The following is a 21,546-nucleotide window of genomic DNA, read 5'->3' as shown; positions in this document are numbered from 1 at the left end:
TCTCCACATTAGAAAGTCTCTGCCTTTATTTGTGCATACCCCAATATTGCAACATAATCCAACATACATGTACTGTAAGTAGCCTACAGTATATTCCATCATATGATGTGTGTGAAGTTGATGTTATTCTTTTCCTGCTTTGATTTAACACATTTGTACAACCCCAAAACAGAAAAAGTTGGGACGTTGTGTAAAATGCAGAGCACTTAAAGAAAAAAACATTTACTAATTATTGGGAGTTTATACTTTTATCAAGCATATTTAACTTTGTGAGCTAGTAGTTCAATATAGATAGAATGAGGCTTGTAATATTGTTTTATAAAACAACAAGAGAGTGTCTGTCTGCACCCTCCCCCCTGCTGAGAAAAGGGATGTGGACAAACTGGCTTTTGCAAGATGTCTGTTGCAAATGCAATTCCAGCTTGTGTGAAAGGCATCTTTGAGAAATGTCTTCTTACTTCTGCACAATAATGCTCTTAGCCAAAACAATATATAAATACAGCTTTCTATTCAGAAAACATGGCACCCTGTGTGTGTGTGTGTGTGTGTGTGTGTGTGTGTGTGTGTGTGTGTGTGTGTGTGTGTGTGTGTGTGTGTGTTGTTGTCTGTGCCCAAATGTTTTTTTGGTACATCTCAGATGAAGTAACCTCAGATGAGGCAAATCTCAGATGAAATCTTCAATGAAGTAACATGGGTAAGGTCTAAATAGCCACAAGTCATTGCAGGCACAACAGATAGAATCCCCTTCCTGCTTCCAATCTTTACCAGCCGGTTGGATTAATTAATGGATTAATTCACCACTGAAATTAACCATTTCATATACTGTCCCTGCCGCTTCTATGGAAACTAAAGTCATGATCTTGATACTAGGTGAGTACCAAAACAATGGCTATCTATATGAACAAGGGCAATGTGCCCTAATAAGGCAGTCGTGGCTTACTGGGCAGTCATGGCCTACTGGTTAGGGCTTCAGGCTTGTAACCAAACAATTGCCGGTTCAATCCTCGACCAGTAGGAACGGCTGAAGTGCCCTTGAGCAAGGCACCTAAGTGCTCACTGAGTTAGTGTGTGCTTCATCTGACTCTGTGTTTAAGACCAAATTCCTTGGCTGAGAAACCTGATTTATATTTATGAGTTACATCTATTAATTATACAAATAGCTCCCAAGATGGAGAAAGAGAGTTTGTAGTGGTTCTGTAGTTTTGTCTGTTTTGTCATGTATTGCATATTTCAAATATAATGTTCAAATATGACTGTCACCTCACCTCACTGTGCAAATCCTTTTCCAGAGGTGAATAATTGATTGATGAGCGGCAAGAATACTATGTGCTATTATTGACTGGGAGCGAGAGAGAGAGAGTTAGAGAGACTTTATTTTTTTGTTTTGTTCTTCTTTAAATCAAAACTGCACCCTACATAATGTCAATTCAAATGTTGATACATGTCATACATGTAGCTTTGGCAACAATGACTTCATACATTCATGCCAAAAGAATATAAAGAATAATTGGATGTAGTTTTTAAGAGAGAGAGAGAGAGAGAGAGAGAGAGAGAGACTTTTGCAAGTTGTCTGTTGCAAGTCCACTTCAGTGACACTTCCTGGAGTTTCTAGATCTTTTGAAATGCAACTGTATTGTTGCTAAATGCCCTTGGTCAGTCAGCTTGACATATGCACACACAATCTCATTATATAAACAGTATATTTCACATGATACAGCATGAGACACACAAACCATTTTAACATTTTTAACGTCTGTATATTTATAGTATGAGTTACAGTTCTATAATAAAACTTGAACCAGCATTGGGACTTTTTGTACCACCAGAGGAGCGCATGGCAAAAAATCAACACTTTATTGAGTGTAAGATAAGAATAAGCTTTGCTTAAGCTTCACCTTGTGCCACCTTGCGCCGGGTGCACAATAGAGCCATGTGTGTACAACCCAAATTCCGGAAAAAAGTTGGGAAAATTTGAATAAAAAAAGAATGCTATGATTTACAAATCATGTCAACCCTATATTTAATTGAGAATAGTTCAAAGACAATATATCAACTGTTGAAGGAGAGAAATTTGACTATTTCATGGAAAATATCAGCACATTTTGAATTTGATGCCAGCAAGTCTCAATGTCTCAAAAAGCACAGTGAGGAGCAATTTGGTAATTTTGATCACTAGTGCATTGAATTATAATTGTGTTTTTGTGTCTGTCTGTCACAGGCCTGTGTTTGATTATTGGATGGCGTGTGAGTGGAACATGCGAAAAGGGATTTGTCTTTCAGAATGAAAAATGCGTAGGTAAGGGTGCCAGTGACACAACCTCCGGCAAATAGCGCAATTCGGATTTTTTTTTAGCAAGTGTGAGAGACAGAGCGAACACGTGACATAAGTAGCGAGAGAGAATGATGAAGGGGGCATCCTGATTGGTTTCTTTGTGTTATTTTTGCAGACCTATCTCAAAGAGTATAGAGATATGCAGCCATATAACTGGGTATTTCCCAGAATTCAGGCCTATGTCTGTCCACAGGGTGTAATTCTATTAAAACTACATTAAATCTAATAATGTTTAGCACCACTAATTAGTATAAACAAAAACAAGCCTAGACTTTTTTAATGGTTGCTCATTCTCATGATTTTGACACATTTTATTGATGTTTTGTGGTACAATATCTGTGTTTTGGTGTTGTCCGCAACCAGAGTTTTTACATGTTGGGCCATATCTCAAACATTATTTATCAAAAATTAATAAAAAAAAATCATGCATATGAATTAAATGTTAACTGAACTAATGAACTGCATGCACACATTATGCATGCATTTCCTACTTTATTTTGCTTAATGTTTACCTGTCCCATGGTTTAGCCGTTATTACCAGCACACTCTACATAAAGGCACTTTGCTACTGTTTTCAAAATGACATCAAAATGACTGATAATTTGATGCATAACAATTAGTCAATTTTTTTATTTTATTTTTCAAAATTTCAGTAACTCAAATTGACCCGAAATCTGAGAAATACCCAACTCTGTAATCCCTCTCTGCAGATATTAATGAGTGTGTGGATGGAACAAACGCATGTAACCTCACTCAGACCTGTGAGAACACACCTGGCTCTTTCAAGTGTGTCTGCCTTGATGGTTTTAGGCAGGGACGTGGTGAACTGGCCTGTGAAGGTAAAAAAAAAACATGCTTATTCACTTTAAAAAAACAATATTTCTTTAGATTTATTTTCAACAGACTCTTCCATCCTTTTTTACATGACAACAACTAAGACATGAATGAATGTTGCGAGTCTGATGTTCCTGTCTGTGGTCTTAAGGCCCAGTGCATCAACTCAATAGGCAGCTACTACTGCGGATGTAATCCAGGATATGTATCAAATACAGAGAAGGTGTTTATAACAGATGACCATTGCCAAGGTAAGTGCAGCCACATAACTAACTCTCTCTCTCTCTCTGTCGCTGTCTGATGTAGCCTGATGTAGCATGATTGGGAGGTGATTATGGGACATGTTTCAACCGATACAGAAGGAAATATGCCTCTGCACACAATTAACCAATCAGAGCAACAAAATAGCCTACAGTATATACCGTAAATCCTGTAGAACAGCAAAAACATCCTTCTTCAACAAATGCCTTAATCGCTGTTTTCTGATGTTTTTTTTTTTTTAAGTTATTGCATTTATGTTACAGATGTGATAGCTAAATTTAACAATTTAGCTTCTCTGTCGACAGTCTTTTTGTTTTTTGAACAAAATCAACTGAAGCGCAATCAGATGACTAGGTACTGTTGCTCATCTGACATGATATAAGCCCACACAGATGATTTGATTGATGCGTCCAGCTTTTTTTGGCTTTTTTTGTTCTAGACTGAAGTAGGCTGATCATGGACCTGTTGTAAAACAATTTACTCTCTCTCTCTCTCTCTCTGCTCTGTTCCTCTCTGCAGATATAGATGAGTGTAGGGATGGAAGTCATATATGTGCGCCCAGTCTGACCTGTGAGAACACACCTGGCTCTTACAACTGTGTCTGCAGTGACGGGTTTAGACAGAGATTTCTGTATGAATTTAGATATGGACTGGTCTGTGAAGGTAAAAATCAACATCTCTCTAATTGTTTCTCTCTCCCCCTTTCTCTGTAGTTTTGTTACAGTATTTTGTGTAGACTATTCAGAGCTCTACCAGGTATACTATCAAGCTAATCAAGAGCGCTAATATAGGGTACAGTCAGGTCCAAATTAAAAACGAGGGAGAATCTTCTTCAGTCAGGTCCAAACCAAAAAGAAGAGGGACAGTCTCCATATGAGGATTTCTGCTGTATGATTGAGCAATTAGGTTATTGACTAGCTGGGCCAACAACACATACCTTGAAAGACCCTAATGAAGAGGAAGAGATACAAGAGCTCAGGAGAAAACTCATTCCTGGGGCTGAGGTGCTGCAGAATGGAAGCTAAAAAGCCAATACTTTTTGTCAAACGCAAGTGAATTTCTACCTATGTATGTCTTCTCTCTCTCTCTCTCTCTCTCTCTCTCTCTCTCTGTCTCTCTCTCTCTCTCTCTCTCTCTCTGTTCTGTTGCAGATGAGGATGAGTGTATGGCGATTCTTCCTGTGTGTGGCACACATGGCAACTGCACAAACACCCCAGGCAGCTACACCTGCACCTGTCCTGAGGGCTTCAGGAACCCCAATAATAACAGCACCAGAACCCCTTGCGAAGGTGAGACTGTGACTTAAGGGAAGGGGAGCTAAGCCAACTCTGGGTGAGTACATATATACGTTCACAAATACATCAGTTCCAGCTTTGGTGACAGATGGTCTATCAAAGTCCTTTTAGGCAAGTCCCTCCACTCAGCGGCGATATTGCAACGGTTTTTGGGCACTTATCGGGCATCTATTTTGGCAGAAATGTGCGTGCGTAAGGCTTCACGAGACCAATCTTGCTCCAGCGGCGAGATCACAACACATGATTGGCACGATGTCTTCACAACACACCACATGATTGGCTCAATGTATTCACATGTCGACGTTTTGCCGTGGAAGGGGTGTGATATGTGTAGACAACTGCCATATTGTCGTTACAAACTTTCCTTCTTGTTCTTGTTCTTCTTCTTCTTCACTTACTGAAAAGTTTAATTTCATTATATAAATGATACACATCATGACTACAAATAGGAACATATACCCCATTTTATCAGGATGGTACCAGCAGTTCTCTCACTGTTCTTGTACCAACATTTTTAAATATGCAACAAATTGAGGAGGTCTGTTGTTGGCCAGTCAGTTAAGTGGACATTTGTCATGTTTGAAATCATGTGACTTTGAGGAATATGGCAAAATCCTTTGTTGACTACTAGCCTAACTACAATAACTTTGGCTGTTCGTTGTATAAACAGCTTTTGTATCATCTTCAAATTAATTTGAATAGTTTACAGGAAGGACGGGTGTATGTACTATCTGAAATGATAAATGCTGACTTCTATAAACACTATTTGCCTCCCAAATAATACAAAGCCAGCAAGACTTGAGCCTTGACTGCAGACACAAACAGAGAAATCTCTCTCTCTCTCTCTCTCTACTATGATTGAGGAAATTACACGTTTCTCATCAATGCAATGAAAAAACAGGGATAGCATGGAGCTCTTGCAAAATGTTACACTATTCCAAGAAAGAAAAGTTGATTCTAAAATGAATACTTATCTATAGATATTCAGTCTCAGTACTTAAAAAATATATACATATGCAATTGCTGACTTCATTGACAGCAAAATGTTATGAAGCATGTGTACCATTGATGATATGAAGCGTGTGCACTATTTACGTATTTAAATGATTCTTCCTTGAATGTTTTTCCACAGACTGAACAATTAGCATTAGAATTGAAACAGCAATGAAATAAATACTACTAGTTAAAGAAAGCCCTACATAACAGAAAAATATAGCAATACTAAGCATGGGCGTGATTTATGTTAGGGACGGTACTGATATCTCCTAAATCTGACCCCACCACTATTTTGATATTTGTTGAATATGTATTTTAAATTGAAGTCTGATCATGTCATGCATTTTGGTTCCAAATTCACTTGAAAACAACTGTTGTTTTCGGTTAAGTGACTCACATATATTTACATATTCACATATTTGCATATTTATTTATATTAGAGCTGTTAATCGATTAAAAAAATAATCAAATTAATTACATACTCTGTGATTAATTAATCTAAATTAATTGCATATATAATTTTTGCTGTGAAAGTATTTAATTTTTTTAAATTCAAATAAATCATTGAATAATCAGCATTAGTGACATTAAAGTTGAAAAACTCTTTTATTATTATTTTAATAATGGCTATAATAATCTAGGATATGACCTAATATGCTGAGGAACTAAATTCAAAAGTGCTTCGGGAAGAAGTTGTTTTTCACATACAAGATATTTCAGGCCACAGATATAACCTAGGGGACACAATGAAAATAAATTAACACCTCCCTCAATGTCAACACTATTTCTTTGCATTGATGTGCGACTATAGAGTTGATGAACTCTGGTGATATGCAAATTCCTTGCTGCAGACATTGCATAGGACTTTATTTTAATCAACACTTTATTTTTATCAACACCATCAGGCAGTTGTTTAAAAGTAAATGTTCCAATCAATGATCTAGTCAGCACATTTTCTTCTCTCTCCTTCATTTTACAGTCTAATGGTTACTGACTACAACGGCTCAGGGTCAAAGGTCATATGGAATCGATTAATCTGCGTTATTTTTTTTAATCAGTTATTTTTTCTCAAATTAATTAGTCGAAATTAATCAGTTATTTTGACAGCCCTAATTTATATACATTGTTAAGCCATTCAGTATCCCACCATCATGATTCTTATAGTGTCAGATTCCAGGCAACCCAATTTCTATTGGTATGCTTCCTGGTGACATGGAAACAAAAATATGAAAACTTTCATGTAATCAAGACAAGGGCGTAGGTTTGGTCTGAGCTTTGGTGGGGACTCTACCCACTAATTCCCCGGAAAAAAAGGAAAAGCCACTCAACTCTTTCACCAGCCACTAGATATATAAAATGATTAAAATGTGCTACTGTCCAACTACCCATGATTAAAATGTGCTACTGTCCAACTTGATCTATACTGTGTAGCACATAATCTGATTTTAATATGTATACATATGTAGGCTATATTTAACATTTATTTTCTATTTGGTCTGTTATGAAATCATGCATTGACCCATTTAAGCACAGCTCAGTTTTAAGAAACTTAAATACATGCATGCTTAGCATTTTGAGAAAAGAATCATTAAGGCTACATTGACAACTCTTAACCATAGCTGCCTGTATATTCTCTGATTCTAATATTTACAGATATCTAGACAATGTAAACACAGCTCAGTTTTAAGAAATGCTTAAAGCCGAAAGACCATGTTGAATTTTTCTACAATTTATTTCAAAACCAGATTACTCTGGAACAGCTAACTATACACGGGAATGCATTACACCCTTTGTGTTCGGTAAGGTCTGCTGTTTATTCTGATATAAGGGTTGTCATGTGTTGCATGAAGAGTGTGTAGGCCTATGATATTCCACCGAGACGAATGGATGTGGAGATTGGCACAGAGAATAATTATTAAATCTCTTGAAGTTATTTTTTCTCGCGAACTGTTTATCACAGCAAATAGTGGCTATATAGCACCGTTTAAAAGCTGAGAAAAGGCTCTTTCATGTGACACATGTGTGATGAGTAGCCTACTCGAGGTAAGCACACTACACGATCTGTACGAGATGATCCGCAGCAAAGTGAGAAAGTATTTAACTCTTTGTAGCGCATGTGAGCGCTTTCCCCCCCATTTCAACCTGAATATTGGTGGGGACATTTCAGTCGTAATCTGACATTGGTGTGGACACGTCCTTCGGTCCCCACGCAAATCTACGCCCCTGAATCAAGATACAAACACCTTTAAAATACAACATTCATGTTTCTAGATTTGATCTTTCATAATGTTTCACTTGACATCTATGTTGTTCTTTTGTTTCTCTGATGCAATATTACCCTTTTGAGTTTCATCTCTCTCTCTCTCTCTCTCTCTCTCTCTCTCTCTCTCTCTCTCTCTCTCTCTCTCTCTCTCTCTCTCTCTCTCTCTATCTCTCTATCTTTCAGAATGGGTCAATGTATTGCAACAGAAATGCAAGGTATGGTTGGAAATGGACATGGTATTTATTGCAATAGTTAACATGAATGGTGCAATCAACCAAGCCAATTAAACTAACATCTTTACGATGTCCTTGACAACTTTGCTTTGAGACACTCTGATAAACAGTGAGAGGGCTCAAGTGTTCGGGTCAGGGGTCAACAAACCTTGCTGAGTTGTGTTTGCTGTGAAACTGTACGCCCCCACACAACACCCCTCTTTCCTCTCTAGCGACCTTTGATTTGACCTTTGACCTTTGTGTTACAGAAGGCTGATAATGTCTGTAAGCTGAAAACCCTGCAGGATCTGACGAAGAACTTGACAGAGTCTTCCAGAGTTTCACCTCCTGTGAGTTCAACTAACTGACAATGCACTGACAGAATGTCCCAGACGTCTCAGTTCACTCAAATCTCATGCAAACATTATAGATCAGCTGATCTATGCACCACTCTATCTGCAGCATCTGCAGTGCATTAGTGTAGTGGCTAAGGAGCTGGGTTAGCATGCAGTAGCCTAAAAAGCTGAAGGTTCAATTCCCGGCTCCCACGGTTGTGCCTTTGAGCAAGGCATTTAACCCCAAGTTACTGAAGGAAACACCAGTTCATGTAGGCATAGGCATAAGTCATGATCAAGGGGGCAGGCGAATTCCCGGAAGTTGAAACACCCTGTTGAAACAGCTGTGGTTATCTCTTCGCTAACCTAATGGAACGGCCATTCATTTAGGTTTTTTTTAAATCCCATATCATATAACTTCATATAACATATACTATAGGACACTGACTGGATCTGCTTCCTGTTATCTTAATTCAGTTAATTACTTAATTCACTATATTAAGATGTAGGCCTACATCCCCAACCGCCCACTGCGGTTTTCTGATGAGCGTCTGTTGTGTCAGCCATAAATGCTAGGTCAGCTCTTTTCCTCAGTAGTTACATGGGCACTTATCAGGCATCTATTTCGGCTTCACGACACCAACCTTGCTCCAGCGGTGAGATCACAACACATGATTTGCACAATGTCTTCACAACACACCACATAATTGGCTCAATGTATTCACAACTCAGCACATGATTGGCTCAATGTATTCACATGTCAACGTTTTGCCATGGAAGGGGTGGGATGTGTAGACAACTGCCATATTGGCGTTACAAACTAACCCCATGCATTTTTATGGAGGATTTTTTTGAGTGCTGTGTCTCCTCATTAGAAAGTCTCTGGTAATAGTTTTGCGTCTTTCAAGAGGGGGCTGAAGGCATATCTCTTCAACATGCACTTAGTTTATTAAACATTTTTTATGCGTTTGTATATTATAGTATTTGTTGTATGTTGCTTTGGACAAAAGTTTCTGCCAATTACCATAACCATTAAAGGGCCTAGGTGACCTAGGTGAAAAAATGTTAACTAACTCTCTACGTCAAGTGGGTCAAGCTGAATTAATGTTTGACAAATTTAAAAAACGAAATAACACTGCTTTGCATGCACTGTCATAAATATGAATGTGAAAGTGTAGAACATATTATGCCCAGTGAGTTAAAGAAACATCCTCTTTGTCAAGTATAGTTTCTTATCAACTTGGCTCAATTTTTCATTGTGTCTTTTTTAATGGGTTGCACGGTCAGGGTCTGACTTTCTATGAGCCTGGTCTGCATGAATCCCTGTGATGCATGTGTGTGTGTGTGTGTATGTGTGTATGTGTGAGTGTGTGTGTGTGCGTGCGTGCGTGCGCGTGTGCGTGTGTGTGTGTGTGTGTGTGTGTGTGCGTGCATGCGCGTGTGCGTGTGCGTGTGTGTGTGTGTGTGTGTGCAGGTTTTGTTCCGATCATTGGACGTGTTGCTGGAAGCTCCCCCGGTGGGTCAGGAGGATGTTGTGCTCCAGCTTATTGAGAAGCTGGTGCAGAACGTGCAGACCTCCTCTTTCACCACGGAACACACGGAACATCTCACATACAACAATACAGGTGTGTGGACATCAAATACAATGAATTCAGCTCTAACCTGTCATCTCGGTTAGTTTCAGATCAACTATCAACAAAACTACTAGATGCTATAGATCAACTTATTTCAAGTACCCAGTGTCACGATCTGGCTCAAGACCATGGCAAATATGGAGACAACTCGAGGGGTTAGCGTTAATAAGATAATAATTTATTTACAAAAAAGGTCTTTACAAAAAAGAAAGTAACAAAACAAAAGCAGAAGACGCCTCAGCCAACACTTGGGCCTGCTGCAGTCAAGCCACCCAGACACAGGCGAGGTGAGTGGGAAGAGGGAAGAGACCGGACACTCCCACAGGCTAGCCTATAAAGGTACACCCGGGCCAAAGTCCTTTTAGGCAAGTCCCTCCACTCGGCGGCCATATACCAACGTTTTATGGGCACTCATCGGGCACAGTCTTTGGGTCGAACTGCGCGTCACGACACCAATCTTGCTCCAGCGGCGAGATCATAACACATGATTGGCACGATGTCTTCACAACACACCATATGATTGGCTCAATGTATTCACATCACACCACATGATTGGCTCAATGTATTTACATGTCAACGTTTTGCCGAGGAAGGGGTGGGATATGTGTAGACAACGGCCATATTGCCGTGACAAACTAGCCCCATGTATTTCTATGGAGTGCTGTGTCTCCACATTAGAAAGTCTCTGCCCGGGCCCAGGTGTAACAATCAGGAAGCCTGTAAGACACACAAGACAAGATAGGGACACCTAGTGCCCCGGTGGACCCCTGCAGTAAGACAGGGCAATGGCCATGGCACAGGCACCCATGGTAGAGGGGCCGTGACACCAGGCACAAAATGTGTGTGTGTGTGTGTTTCTCTTTTGTTTCTCTTACCTAGAGGTGGACATCATGCATTTAGGACCAAACACTTCCTTAACTGGGTCCTTGCAGCTGAAGACTGTTGACATAGTTCTTGAAATTGATCTTCTGGCGATCGCACAAAACAATAATGGTACGACTACTTATGCACAGAGCACAGTGTCTGTGACAAACTTATGATTTATATTTCAAACAGAAGAATATGGCATAAACAAAGACCCTTTTCTGCCTCAAGATGTTTAAGGAATCCAATTTATGAACTCTATGTGTCGATGGATGTATCTGCCAGTGTCCTTTTACCTTATTTGTTAGAGTTGTTAATATGTATTAAAGTCCTTCTTTCTTTTATAAGGTTCAGCATCAGTGGTCCTCTTAACTTCCAACCACATGCACACTGTCTTCAACAACAGCCATTTCCGTGCAAGAAATGCTAAACGTACATACATGGGTGCCAAAGTGGTGTTAGTCATCTTGCCCCAAGTAATGGTCAAGAGGCTGTCCAAGCCAATCATCCTGACCTTGCAACACTTTAACGTAAGGTCTAACTTTGCTTTACTTTGTGTGGAGTTTTATTAACAGACATTATTATGACCGCCGCGCAGCGAAGGGTGTTAGGTGTTTTCATCACAATATCTCTGGCTGACATGGTCAAAACTGCACGAAATTAAAAGTGTAAGATCATTATGACACCCTCCGAATGCATGCGAAGTTTTGTGTACTTTCGTTAATGGGGGGCCTTACAATAAAGTAATTTATGTGTACATTTAGTGACGTACACCAACAAGGATTCCCGGGACACTGAAAGACCGGGGTACACAAAACTTGGTGGGCATGTAACCCCACATGGATAGCATGGAACCGTCGTTTTTCGTTTTGATCTGTAGCCCCCCCGCTGGACTGGATCCCCGAAAGGAGGGTAGGGCAGACACAGTTCTCTGTGAATATCTTGAGAACTGTAGGGCCTAGGATGACCAATTTTTTCCGTATGTTTGCCTCCAGGGGTCATGTTAACCCATTTCATGTGCACACATGTGCACAAACAGATACACACGCACACACATACATTCACAGTAATCATACGTATGACACATACTCACACAGTAGACATATGTACGCATGCATGCACAGGCACATACGCAGGCACACACACACAAGCACACACACACACACACACACACACACACATAACATAAACATGTACATGCACACATGCACACAATTCAAGAATTTCTCAGAATTATGAACAGGGAAGATGGAGGTGGGCTTGTATAAAATTAATTTTACATGTGAAATCTATGAACTAATCATGTTTTAGTACTTGTCTAGCAGATACCAGTGAGAATTGAATGTGGATAATGCAATTTAGTGAGACAGTTAGAATCATATAGGCCTTTCAGCGTGATTTATTTTTGTGGAAAAAATGTGCTTGACTGGGCAGCGGTCATATTTTCTAGTTTGATAGTGCATTGATTTAAGTTAAAGACACAAGTTGTCTCTTAGTGAAGTTTTTGGGAGATACATTTGTCCTACTCAGACAAAGCTGCCACAACAACTTCAGCACTACACTCACACCATTAGCACTTACATAACATACAGGCTCTTGAAGACCCAACTATTCCAAGAGTACCTCTTCTCATAAAGAGTTCAGATGCAAAACGCTCTAAATCCGTTTGAGCAGTTTTTTTTTTAAATGAGCATTTATTTTGTATAAGGCTCCTATAGGTTTTTGCCTACAAATCAATATTTCAGACCAGGGAGAGAGTGTTATTGACTGGGTTTTGAAGCAAAATTGTTTGATTAACATATTATGTGTGGAGAGCATTCATGCATGCCCAATACACCTAACATGCACCTACCTAACATGTACCTTTCTTCTACCTTCTCCTTCAACCACCATCCCTTTTGAATACATGTTGAGGGCTTAAACATCTGCACTCTCATCCAGTGGAAGTCTTGTAGTGTTTGTAAAATAGTATTTATTGTTTCTGTAAGGTCCCCTTTGCAATGTAGCTTGGATTTTAATCCTCATGTTGTAAGTCATGTGTACATCTACCAAATAAATTTACTCTGTTTATACACATATAATGAGGTGTGATGAATCTTGAATTCTGAATCTTGAATCCTGAAACGTCTTTACACTGTTTCTGTGCTAGGTCTCAGACCCAGCGGATGAGCCTGCCTGTGTGTACTGGAGTGAGGGTGCTTGGGTCACGGACGGCTGTTCTGCCAGCGAGTCCAACTCCACACACACGGTGTGCTCCTGTAGCCACCTGTCCACCTTTGCACTGATCATGCAGACAAACCCGAACACTGAGGTCTGGACTACAACTTCAATGTCAAGTTATTATTATTATTATTATTATTATTATTATTATTATTTTTGTTATTTTTGTTGTTGTTATGAGAGACCAGCGTCGAGAGAGCAGCCTTTTTATTTTTTGTTGTAGTTGTTGTTGTTATCCCTGCTATTTTATAATTCTTATTGTTATGTTATTATTTGTATGATCTATTTAATATTTCACTTTTGTGATTTGTTTTCAGAGCGATCCCGTTGTAGAGGCACTGAGTGCATTTTTCGTGCTGGTTGGCCTCGTCTTCCTGACCGTTGCCGTGTTGACCTTTGCCCTCTGCCGGAGGAACTCCCGAGTGTCCAACATGGCGCGGCTCAACCTCTCTGTGTGCCTGCTGCTGGCTCACGCCCTCTTCCTCCTCACTCAGACGGCCATCCGACTCATCCAGCCACACAGGGTGCTCACATATATTTCTCAGTATATCTTTCATATATTTCTCCTACATACCTTCCTGTGTTGCTATGAGTAGTAGTAGTAGTAGTAGTAGTAGTATTAGTAGTAGTAGTAGGAGGAGGAGGTGGAGTATTGGTTATGATGGTAGGTAGGTTGATAGGTCGGTAGGTAGGTACTCTGATACTGTACTCAGAGGAAAGGACCATTCAAAAGAAGATCTTTTCTTTGACTAGTATGTGAGCTCAATTCAAGATCAATGTAGAATTTTGACCATTGTCAAAATGCCATTGTCATATTCTTTTTCTACTCAAATAGCCTCCAAACAAATTATTTTTCCAAACAAATAGCCTCCAAAGTTCAACTTAAAGGTACACTATGCAATATTTTTACCTTAACTCATTGAATGCCAAGCTGTTTTCGGGAGCTTTGTCCTAGAGTGCCAGCAATCTAGACCATTGTTGATGATATTTGTACAGCCACAGCATATTCTGTGTTATAGCTATGAACACATACAATGGCTCGATTAAAAGGTGAGACTTTAAGCTCTCGGTGGGGGCAAACCGTGTATTTCTACACGCCTCTGTTCCTGAGAAATCCCAAGCTAAACAGTGGCTAGTTTTCATCAACATCACTGTTTTTTTCTAGAAATGGAGATATAACATCTTTCATGAAATATGAAGTTTGCCTGTTACTTAATTGTGTAAACTTTCCGGGAAGTGATCAGCGAGACCTGGCGAGACTGCCACCTAGTGATAGACCCACGAAAATGGCCTGGTTTTGACATGACGTGCATGCGTCACTGATTCGACCCAAAGCGGCAACAGAGTTATGATAAAATGTCTTTTTTTATAATTATTTTTATTTACTTTTCAGAGATTACATTGGAGTCCCAATATGCATATCAAACAGAATATTATAACTTTACCATCATAATCTCGATTTACAACAAATCACTCAGTCACACAATACATAGTCTTCCACACACAACATACATCTACACCCATATCCACATACCATCCATCTACCCCTGTACCCTGCAGTGGCGATTCTAGACATTTTTAACAAGGGTGGCACTAGTGAGGCACTGATTAATTCAAGGGTGGCATGAGGCAAAACACCCAGATAAACAGAAACAGGCTCAAGATGTGAAATTAGCACAAATACATTAGGAAAAACCAGATGCAAACACCATACTCATAAATTGAAGGACAAAAAAAAACACAAATACCTTACTCTCACATAAAATGTCTTTGTATTTGAATACAATGTAATACAAACATATTAAAGTTAATTATCTAAGTTGTCTGTCACTGGGCTATGCTGCTCTAAAACAAATTCCATCATGGGGACATTAAAATATAATCAATTTTATTATATTACTGTAAATGAAGATATACAAAATATACTCATCCAAGACATTTCCCCCACTCTATGGCCATCTATTTTTGTAGCTGTTACAATAATTTGACCTGCTTTTTGTCTATTTGTTTATTTTCTCAAGAAACTTGAGGTTGGTATGAAGGAGTGTATTGTGTATGTGAGCAATTTCATCTTCCTGAATCTCAATATTATGATCAAACAAGTCTGGGCAAATTATTAATTACATTTTCACATGGGGTAACTTGTTGCAGGGCAACCATAACCGTTTCCATGTCTTCCGATTAGATGATTAATCATCAGTTTCTTGAGAACTTTAAAGTTCTCAAGAAACTTGAGGTTGGTATGAAGGAGTGTATTGTGGATGTGTGCAAACATTGTGCACGTTGCACATGGTGCAACTTCTTGCAGGGCAACCACATAACTGGTTCCAAGAATTTGGCACTATTTTTAAACTACAAGCCTATAAAGTATTTTGATACAAAATATGATGCCATTTTTTTTCCAACTAAATAAAATAAAAATGACAACATACTATTTTGTATTTTACATACATGTATCAGACATACTGCCTATCCCTGGCTGTTGGCTGCAGCAATTACTGATTGTTTTGTGTTTGTTTTGTGTTTATGTTAGTTTTGATCCAATTTGACAGCTTTGCTATGTTGCCCACCCAAAATTTCTACCAGCCCACCCAAATATAGTAGCCTAGCCTAGGTTAGAACCAGCCCTGCCCTGCATGGAGACATATTTTACAATAATAATGGAGAAAATGATAGCAAAACTTTAGGTTTTTGTTAACGGAATCTCCCGACCCTCATTCATCTATTTGCACAACAGCCCACATTCTGCCTTCAATCCAGCGAGACAAGTAAAATAAATGTTTTTTTTTAAAGCTGTCATCGTCATAGGCTCGATATTTAGGCTACCTCTGTTAAGCCTACACAAAGTTGTGTATTAAGGAGTATTTCCTGATCGGGGAAACCTTTCGTTCTGCAGTTCAATTGTGCCGCAGGCCAATAAAGACAAGTGTGTTTGCCACTTACATTTCTGACGTCTGACACTTCACACTGCTGCAAGTGCATCAAGAAAGGTCCCGCCTTACACCATGTTAATGGACAATCGTAGACTAGGATTTGGGGTGGCACCTGGGGTGGCCAATCGAATCTCAAGGGTGGCCTGTGCCACCCGGAGCCACCCCTCTGGCTCTGCCCCTGGTACCCTGCCCCCCACCCCCACATACACACACCTAACATAGACAAAACATCCACATTCACACTCACAAACACACACCTAACGTAGACAAAACATCCACATCCACACTCACAAACACAAAAGGTTCCCCATCAGGTTTCCTTAAAAAAATAATTTTAAAACGTTGGAAGGACACACAGGCCCCGACCTTACAAGAATAGAGGGGACTGATGAGATATTATTGAAACATAGAAAAAGAAATGTGTGAGGACAGAAATAAAAAGCAGCAGTTTAATAAAATATGGCAGGAAATCTATAATGCTTTATGAAGGGCACAAGTAAAGAAAACTGATGAGATCGTAAACAAACTCGGGGGAATCGTTCATCTAGCATAGCCATAGAGCATAGCCGTGTAGTGGGTCGCTAGCAATGTAACTTCAAAAAATTGCTGACATCTTACGATACTCGTGAAACATTACCTTGTCAGTAGATATAGCTCTTTGGAGATAGACTGCCTCCACAAAAAAAAGCATTTTCATTGTGTACAGGGGGAGCAAGCCATGAGAAGTAGGCTATTTACAATGGCAAAGTAAAATATAAATATATCACGACTCTAAGGGGAGGTCTAGAGTTACCAAAAATACCTGAAACTGCATAGTATACCTTTAAAGGTTCTGCAGGTGGTGTGGATGCTATATATCGAAACATAGATACTTTATTGATTCCAAAGTAGATTTAGGTCATGAATAATATAGCCTTTACTGATTCCAAAGTAGATTTAGGTCATGAATAATATGACCTTTACTGATTCCAAAGTAGATTTAGGTCATGAATAATATGACCTTTACTGATTCCAAAGTAGATTTAGGTCATCATGAATAATATAACCTTTACTGATTTCAAAGTAGATTTAGGTCATGAATAATATGACCTTTACTGATTCCAAAGTAGATTTAGGTCATGAATAATATGACCTTTACTGATTCCAAAGTAGATTTAGGTCATCATGAATAATATAACCTTTACTGATTCCAAAGTAGATTTAGGTCATCATGAATAATATAACCTTTACTGATTTCAAAGTAGATTTAGGTCAGGAATAATATGACCTTTACTGATTCCAAAGTAGCTTCAGGTAATAAATAGTGTTACCTGTCTATGGGACATATTAGGTTAATTTGGTTTGGACACTAGCTGAAGTCTGTCTGTCCTGCAGGTCCTGTGCAAGCTGCTGGCCGGCGTGCTCCATTTCCTCTTCCTGTGTTGTTTCGTGTGGATGTCCGCCGAGGCCGTGCTGCTCTTCTTGTCTGTCCGCAAGCTGCGGCAGATCAAGGCCAAGGACCGCACTGGCCCGCACTGGCGATACAAGCTTCTGATTGGCTATGGGATCCCACTGGTCATCGTGAGTGTGTCTGCGATGGCTATGCCTGATGGACATGGAAGTGAGAAGTGAGTAGGGAGGGGGTGTGAGGGGTTTTAAAGATACGTTTCGAAGAGTCGGTGCGCACATCCAAAGTAAAGTTTTTAAAGATACCACAAGTAGTTTTGTTGATAAAAACAAAAAACAAGATGCTTTTGGACTGACGATGATGCAACTGCAAATACACAATAAACAAATAGGGTTTCCATATATTAGCCAATTTGCATATGTTGTTTCAGCCCATTTTTGTATTTCTGTACATGTTCAGGCAACATATTTATATCCAATGGGCTGGTCTGTTTTTAGCCCAAGTTTTCAAATATTTTTTTTTCACAGGTGCTGGCTGGTGACAGAGAAAGGATTCAACTGGAGTTTTCTTGGTCCTGTCTGCTTAATCCTCACTGTGCGTAACAAATTATGATATTGTGTTATTAAAAAGGATGAAAGAGAGAGAGAGAGAGAGAGAGATAGAAAGAATTGTGCTGTTGCATGGGTATAGATTTGCCTTTGTTTCTTTCTTTTAAGGGAAATATCATATTCTTCATCATGATCTTCATCACCATCCATACTACTCTGAGGGCAAACTGCAGTGAAGCCTCTAAGGTCAAATACACCAGGTATGAGAACAGAACACCCATCACATCCTCCCTCAAGCAAGCACACCTTAAAGGAGAATTCCGGTGTGATATTGACCTAAAGTGTATCGAAACATGATACCGAGTGTGAACGTATGTCTCATAGCCCATCTCGGCTTGTCCCCTGCACTCCAAAATCTGGCGCTAGTTAGCCGATGCTACCAACATCTTTTTCAATAGTGGTGCTTCGGCATCGGGCTAGCCATGCAAATAAATCACTGTTTTACACCCATTTACGAGGCTCAATGTATCTCCACACTTCATTGGTAGACTTCCGAGGGCCCTGACATTTAAAACGAGACATTGAGAACTTTGAAAAAGCACTGGTAGTTTACTTACAAGACGATTTATACAGACAGTATCTTCACGAAGTTTAGCGCTTGCAGCCATCTTGAATTTAGTCACGATAAGTCGAGAAACGAGTAAGAATGAACAGCTATGATAAGGGATCAGATTCCAAAAATAATTCAGTGGAAATGCATGGATTCCAGTTGCTGCTACTGGAAGAAACTGGAATCCATGCATTTCCACTGAATTGTTGGTAGCATCGGCTAACTAGCGCCAGATTTTGGAGTGCAGGGGACAAGTCGAGATGGGCTATGAGACATACGTTCACACTCGGTATCATGTTTCAATACACTTTAGGTCAATATCACACCGGAATTCTCCTTTAACAGACAGACAGACAGACAGAGTTTGATGGTCATTTCTTTGCAGACTCCTCCTGTTTAAAATCATGGCCCAGTGTGTGATCCTCGGCTGCCCCTGGATATTTCTGATGGCGTCAGAGAAGAGTAGAGTGCTGGAGCTCCTCTTCGTCTTCCTCACCTCCCAGCAAGGAACCGTCATCTTCCTCATCCACTGTCTACTCAACAACGAGGTCAGTCAGTGCCACAGTCCCTCTCTGTCTTCTCTCTGTCATACCTCCTTCCTCTCCTCTTCCCTTCTCTACTTCCTTCCTCTCCTCTTCCCTCTCTTCTCTCCTCTACCTCCTTCCTCTCCTCTTCCCTCTCTTCCCTTCTCTACCTCCTTCCTCTCCTCTTCCCTCTCTTCTCTCCTCTACCTCCTTCCTCTCCTCTACCTCCTCTTCTACCACTTCTCCTGTTACCACTTTAACTACTTAAAATGTAGGCACTCCTCTATCCTCTAGTACTAGTAAAATGCAGTGGTAATTCCTAGCTTTAGTCCCATCTGCACTGTAGCTTTAAATGTTATTCTGTTTGTTGTAGCTGTAGCTCTGTAGCTGAAATGTTATGCACTTTGGATAAACGCGTCTGCCAAATGAGAAAATAAATGTAAATGTAAAATGAATGGGCTTCCGTCCACTGTCTTATGCAGTGGACAGTGTGGATAGGGGAGATTATCTTTATGTTTTAGATTATTCACTCTTTATGTAGCAGCTAACCTCAAAATACATTATGGTATCATGTCTGATATAGATATTACAGTTACAGTTAGGTGCACACAATTTACAGTAAAAAGCATAGGGGTTTGCACACCGGATTCTGCTTCCAAATAGATTTAATGGTTTACCACCTCATGTGTGGTGTTTCAAGGCCAAGCACTTCATCTGCCATGATGTTCACAACGTCCCGACTTTTTTGTTTGGGGTTGTATCTTTCGGGCCTTCGTCTTTTCACATGTTTCACGCCATGTCCGTGCTTGTGTCATTCGGGATTGTCCGCAGGTGCGCAAGCAGTACGCCACCTGGTGGAAGAAATGTGGCCTGAGCAGTAAGCTCCCAGGGACCTCGGCCTCTGGCCACCTCACAACAACTCGGTCCTGCAGCGACTCACAGACTGGTGAGACCTCTCTGCACACTGCCCAGCAGACTGATTCCGACAAAGAGAAAAGTGGATGAGGAAGCCACTCAATTGGTTACAATAAACCAATTAGTTTATTGTAGGACAGAAGTTAAATAGGTGAAATTCACAGTACTCAGCTAAATTCTCCATACCTCTCAGAGCTTTCTATTCTTTGTGTGTTCTTAAAAAAAAAAAGCATTATTTGTATAACGGCTCTGGATCTGTAAATGGAAAGCAATCATTGTGACATGGACCGAGCTATGAGTCATTCTAGTGCATCAGAGCAATTTTCTTGGCATCTGAGTCCAATTACCAACTTTTTGCCAAGATAATACACTTCCTAAACTGTTCCATTGGTCCAAAACCTGTGTCATATTTGCTAACTTGTAGACATTTTGATTAAATTATTATATTTCTTTGCTTAATGCAGTCTTATTCATTTTTAAACAAAAACAAAAAAGGTTTAACTATTGTAATGTTCATATATTCGGTAAGTCGCTTTGGAAAAAGTAGAGAGCGAAAGTAGTGGGCGAAATCCTTTTAAGAAATGTGCGCACAACATCAGTTCCCTTCGTTACATGGGCAGAGAGAAGGCTGAAAAGCCCCCTAGAGGTGGTGACCATGAGCGACTACTACCATAACCATAACCATCAATTATTAGAATTGGTGATTCAATTGTGGCAGACAAAAAAAATAATTTTAAAAAGTATGAACTAGAAACTGATTTTGTGATTAAAATATATTTTATAATTAGATGCAAATGTGATCTTTAAGTCCAATCAATCCTTTTGATAGCTTGATTTTTAGAAATATAATATAAAATGTTGCACAGTACCAGAGCGAGCATATGTGTTTTATTTTCATTTTCTTAACTTCATAAATGTTTTCCTATTAGAATAATTCTGTTAATATTGTGATCAGAATGTTAGTAACCTATACTTCTATGAGTAAAGTTTTCTATTGAAATTGTCATGGTCTGTCTTTAGAAAGTGGATGAGGAAGCCACTCAATTGGTTACAATAAACAATTAGTTTATTGTACAATAAACAATTAGTTTATTGTAGGACAGAAGTTAAATAGGTGAAATTCACAGTGCTCAGCTAAATTTTCTATACCTCTCAGAACTTTCTATTCTTTGTGTGATCTAAAAAAAAGCATTATTTGTATAACGGCTCTGGATCTGTAAATGGAAAGCAATTATTGTGACATGGACCGAGCTATGAGTACTTCTATGAGTAAAGTTTTCTATTAAAATTGTCATGGTCTGTCTTTTTTGTCATATACATTATTATGCTGTTGTTTATAACACACACACACACACACACACACACACACACACACACACAGTA

General features: G+C 39.5%; 1 protein-coding gene across 3 annotated transcripts; it reads left to right on the top strand.

The window, feature by feature from the left end:
* Nucleotides 1–632: 632 nt before the first annotated feature.
* On the top strand, nucleotides 633–21,451 carry LOC121718263 (adhesion G protein-coupled receptor E1-like). 3 transcript variants are annotated; one of them, XM_042103199.1, is made up of 19 exons: nucleotides 676–694; nucleotides 853–870; nucleotides 2,219–2,296; nucleotides 3,043–3,171; nucleotides 3,271–3,417; nucleotides 3,947–4,090; nucleotides 4,579–4,716; nucleotides 8,165–8,196; nucleotides 8,463–8,543; nucleotides 10,003–10,153; nucleotides 11,042–11,155; nucleotides 11,375–11,556; nucleotides 13,176–13,337; nucleotides 13,564–13,770; nucleotides 17,554–17,786; nucleotides 18,094–18,160; nucleotides 18,283–18,374; nucleotides 19,110–19,272; nucleotides 20,080–21,451. In XM_042103199.1, the coding sequence occupies exons 1-19, from the start codon at nucleotides 691–693 to the stop codon at nucleotides 20,251–20,253; spliced, it is 2,316 nt and encodes a 771-aa protein (XP_041959133.1). In that variant the 5' UTR covers nucleotides 676–690; the 3' UTR covers nucleotides 20,254–21,451. The 3 variants fall into 3 exon arrangements, with proteins under 3 accessions (XP_041959134.1, XP_041959132.1, XP_041959133.1); XM_042103200.1 differs by having other exon boundaries at nucleotides 633–870; nucleotides 3,318–3,417; XM_042103198.1 differs by having other exon boundaries at nucleotides 633–870.
* Nucleotides 21,452–21,546: the final 95 nt, after the last annotated feature.

The sequence above is a fragment of the Alosa sapidissima genome, chromosome 9 (genome assembly GCF_018492685.1).
Source record: "Alosa sapidissima isolate fAloSap1 chromosome 9, fAloSap1.pri, whole genome shotgun sequence".
NCBI lineage: Eukaryota > Metazoa > Chordata > Actinopteri > Clupeiformes > Clupeidae > Alosa > Alosa sapidissima.
The sequence above is the reverse complement of the archived record's forward strand: the minus strand, read 5'-3'. Positions and strand labels throughout refer to the sequence as shown.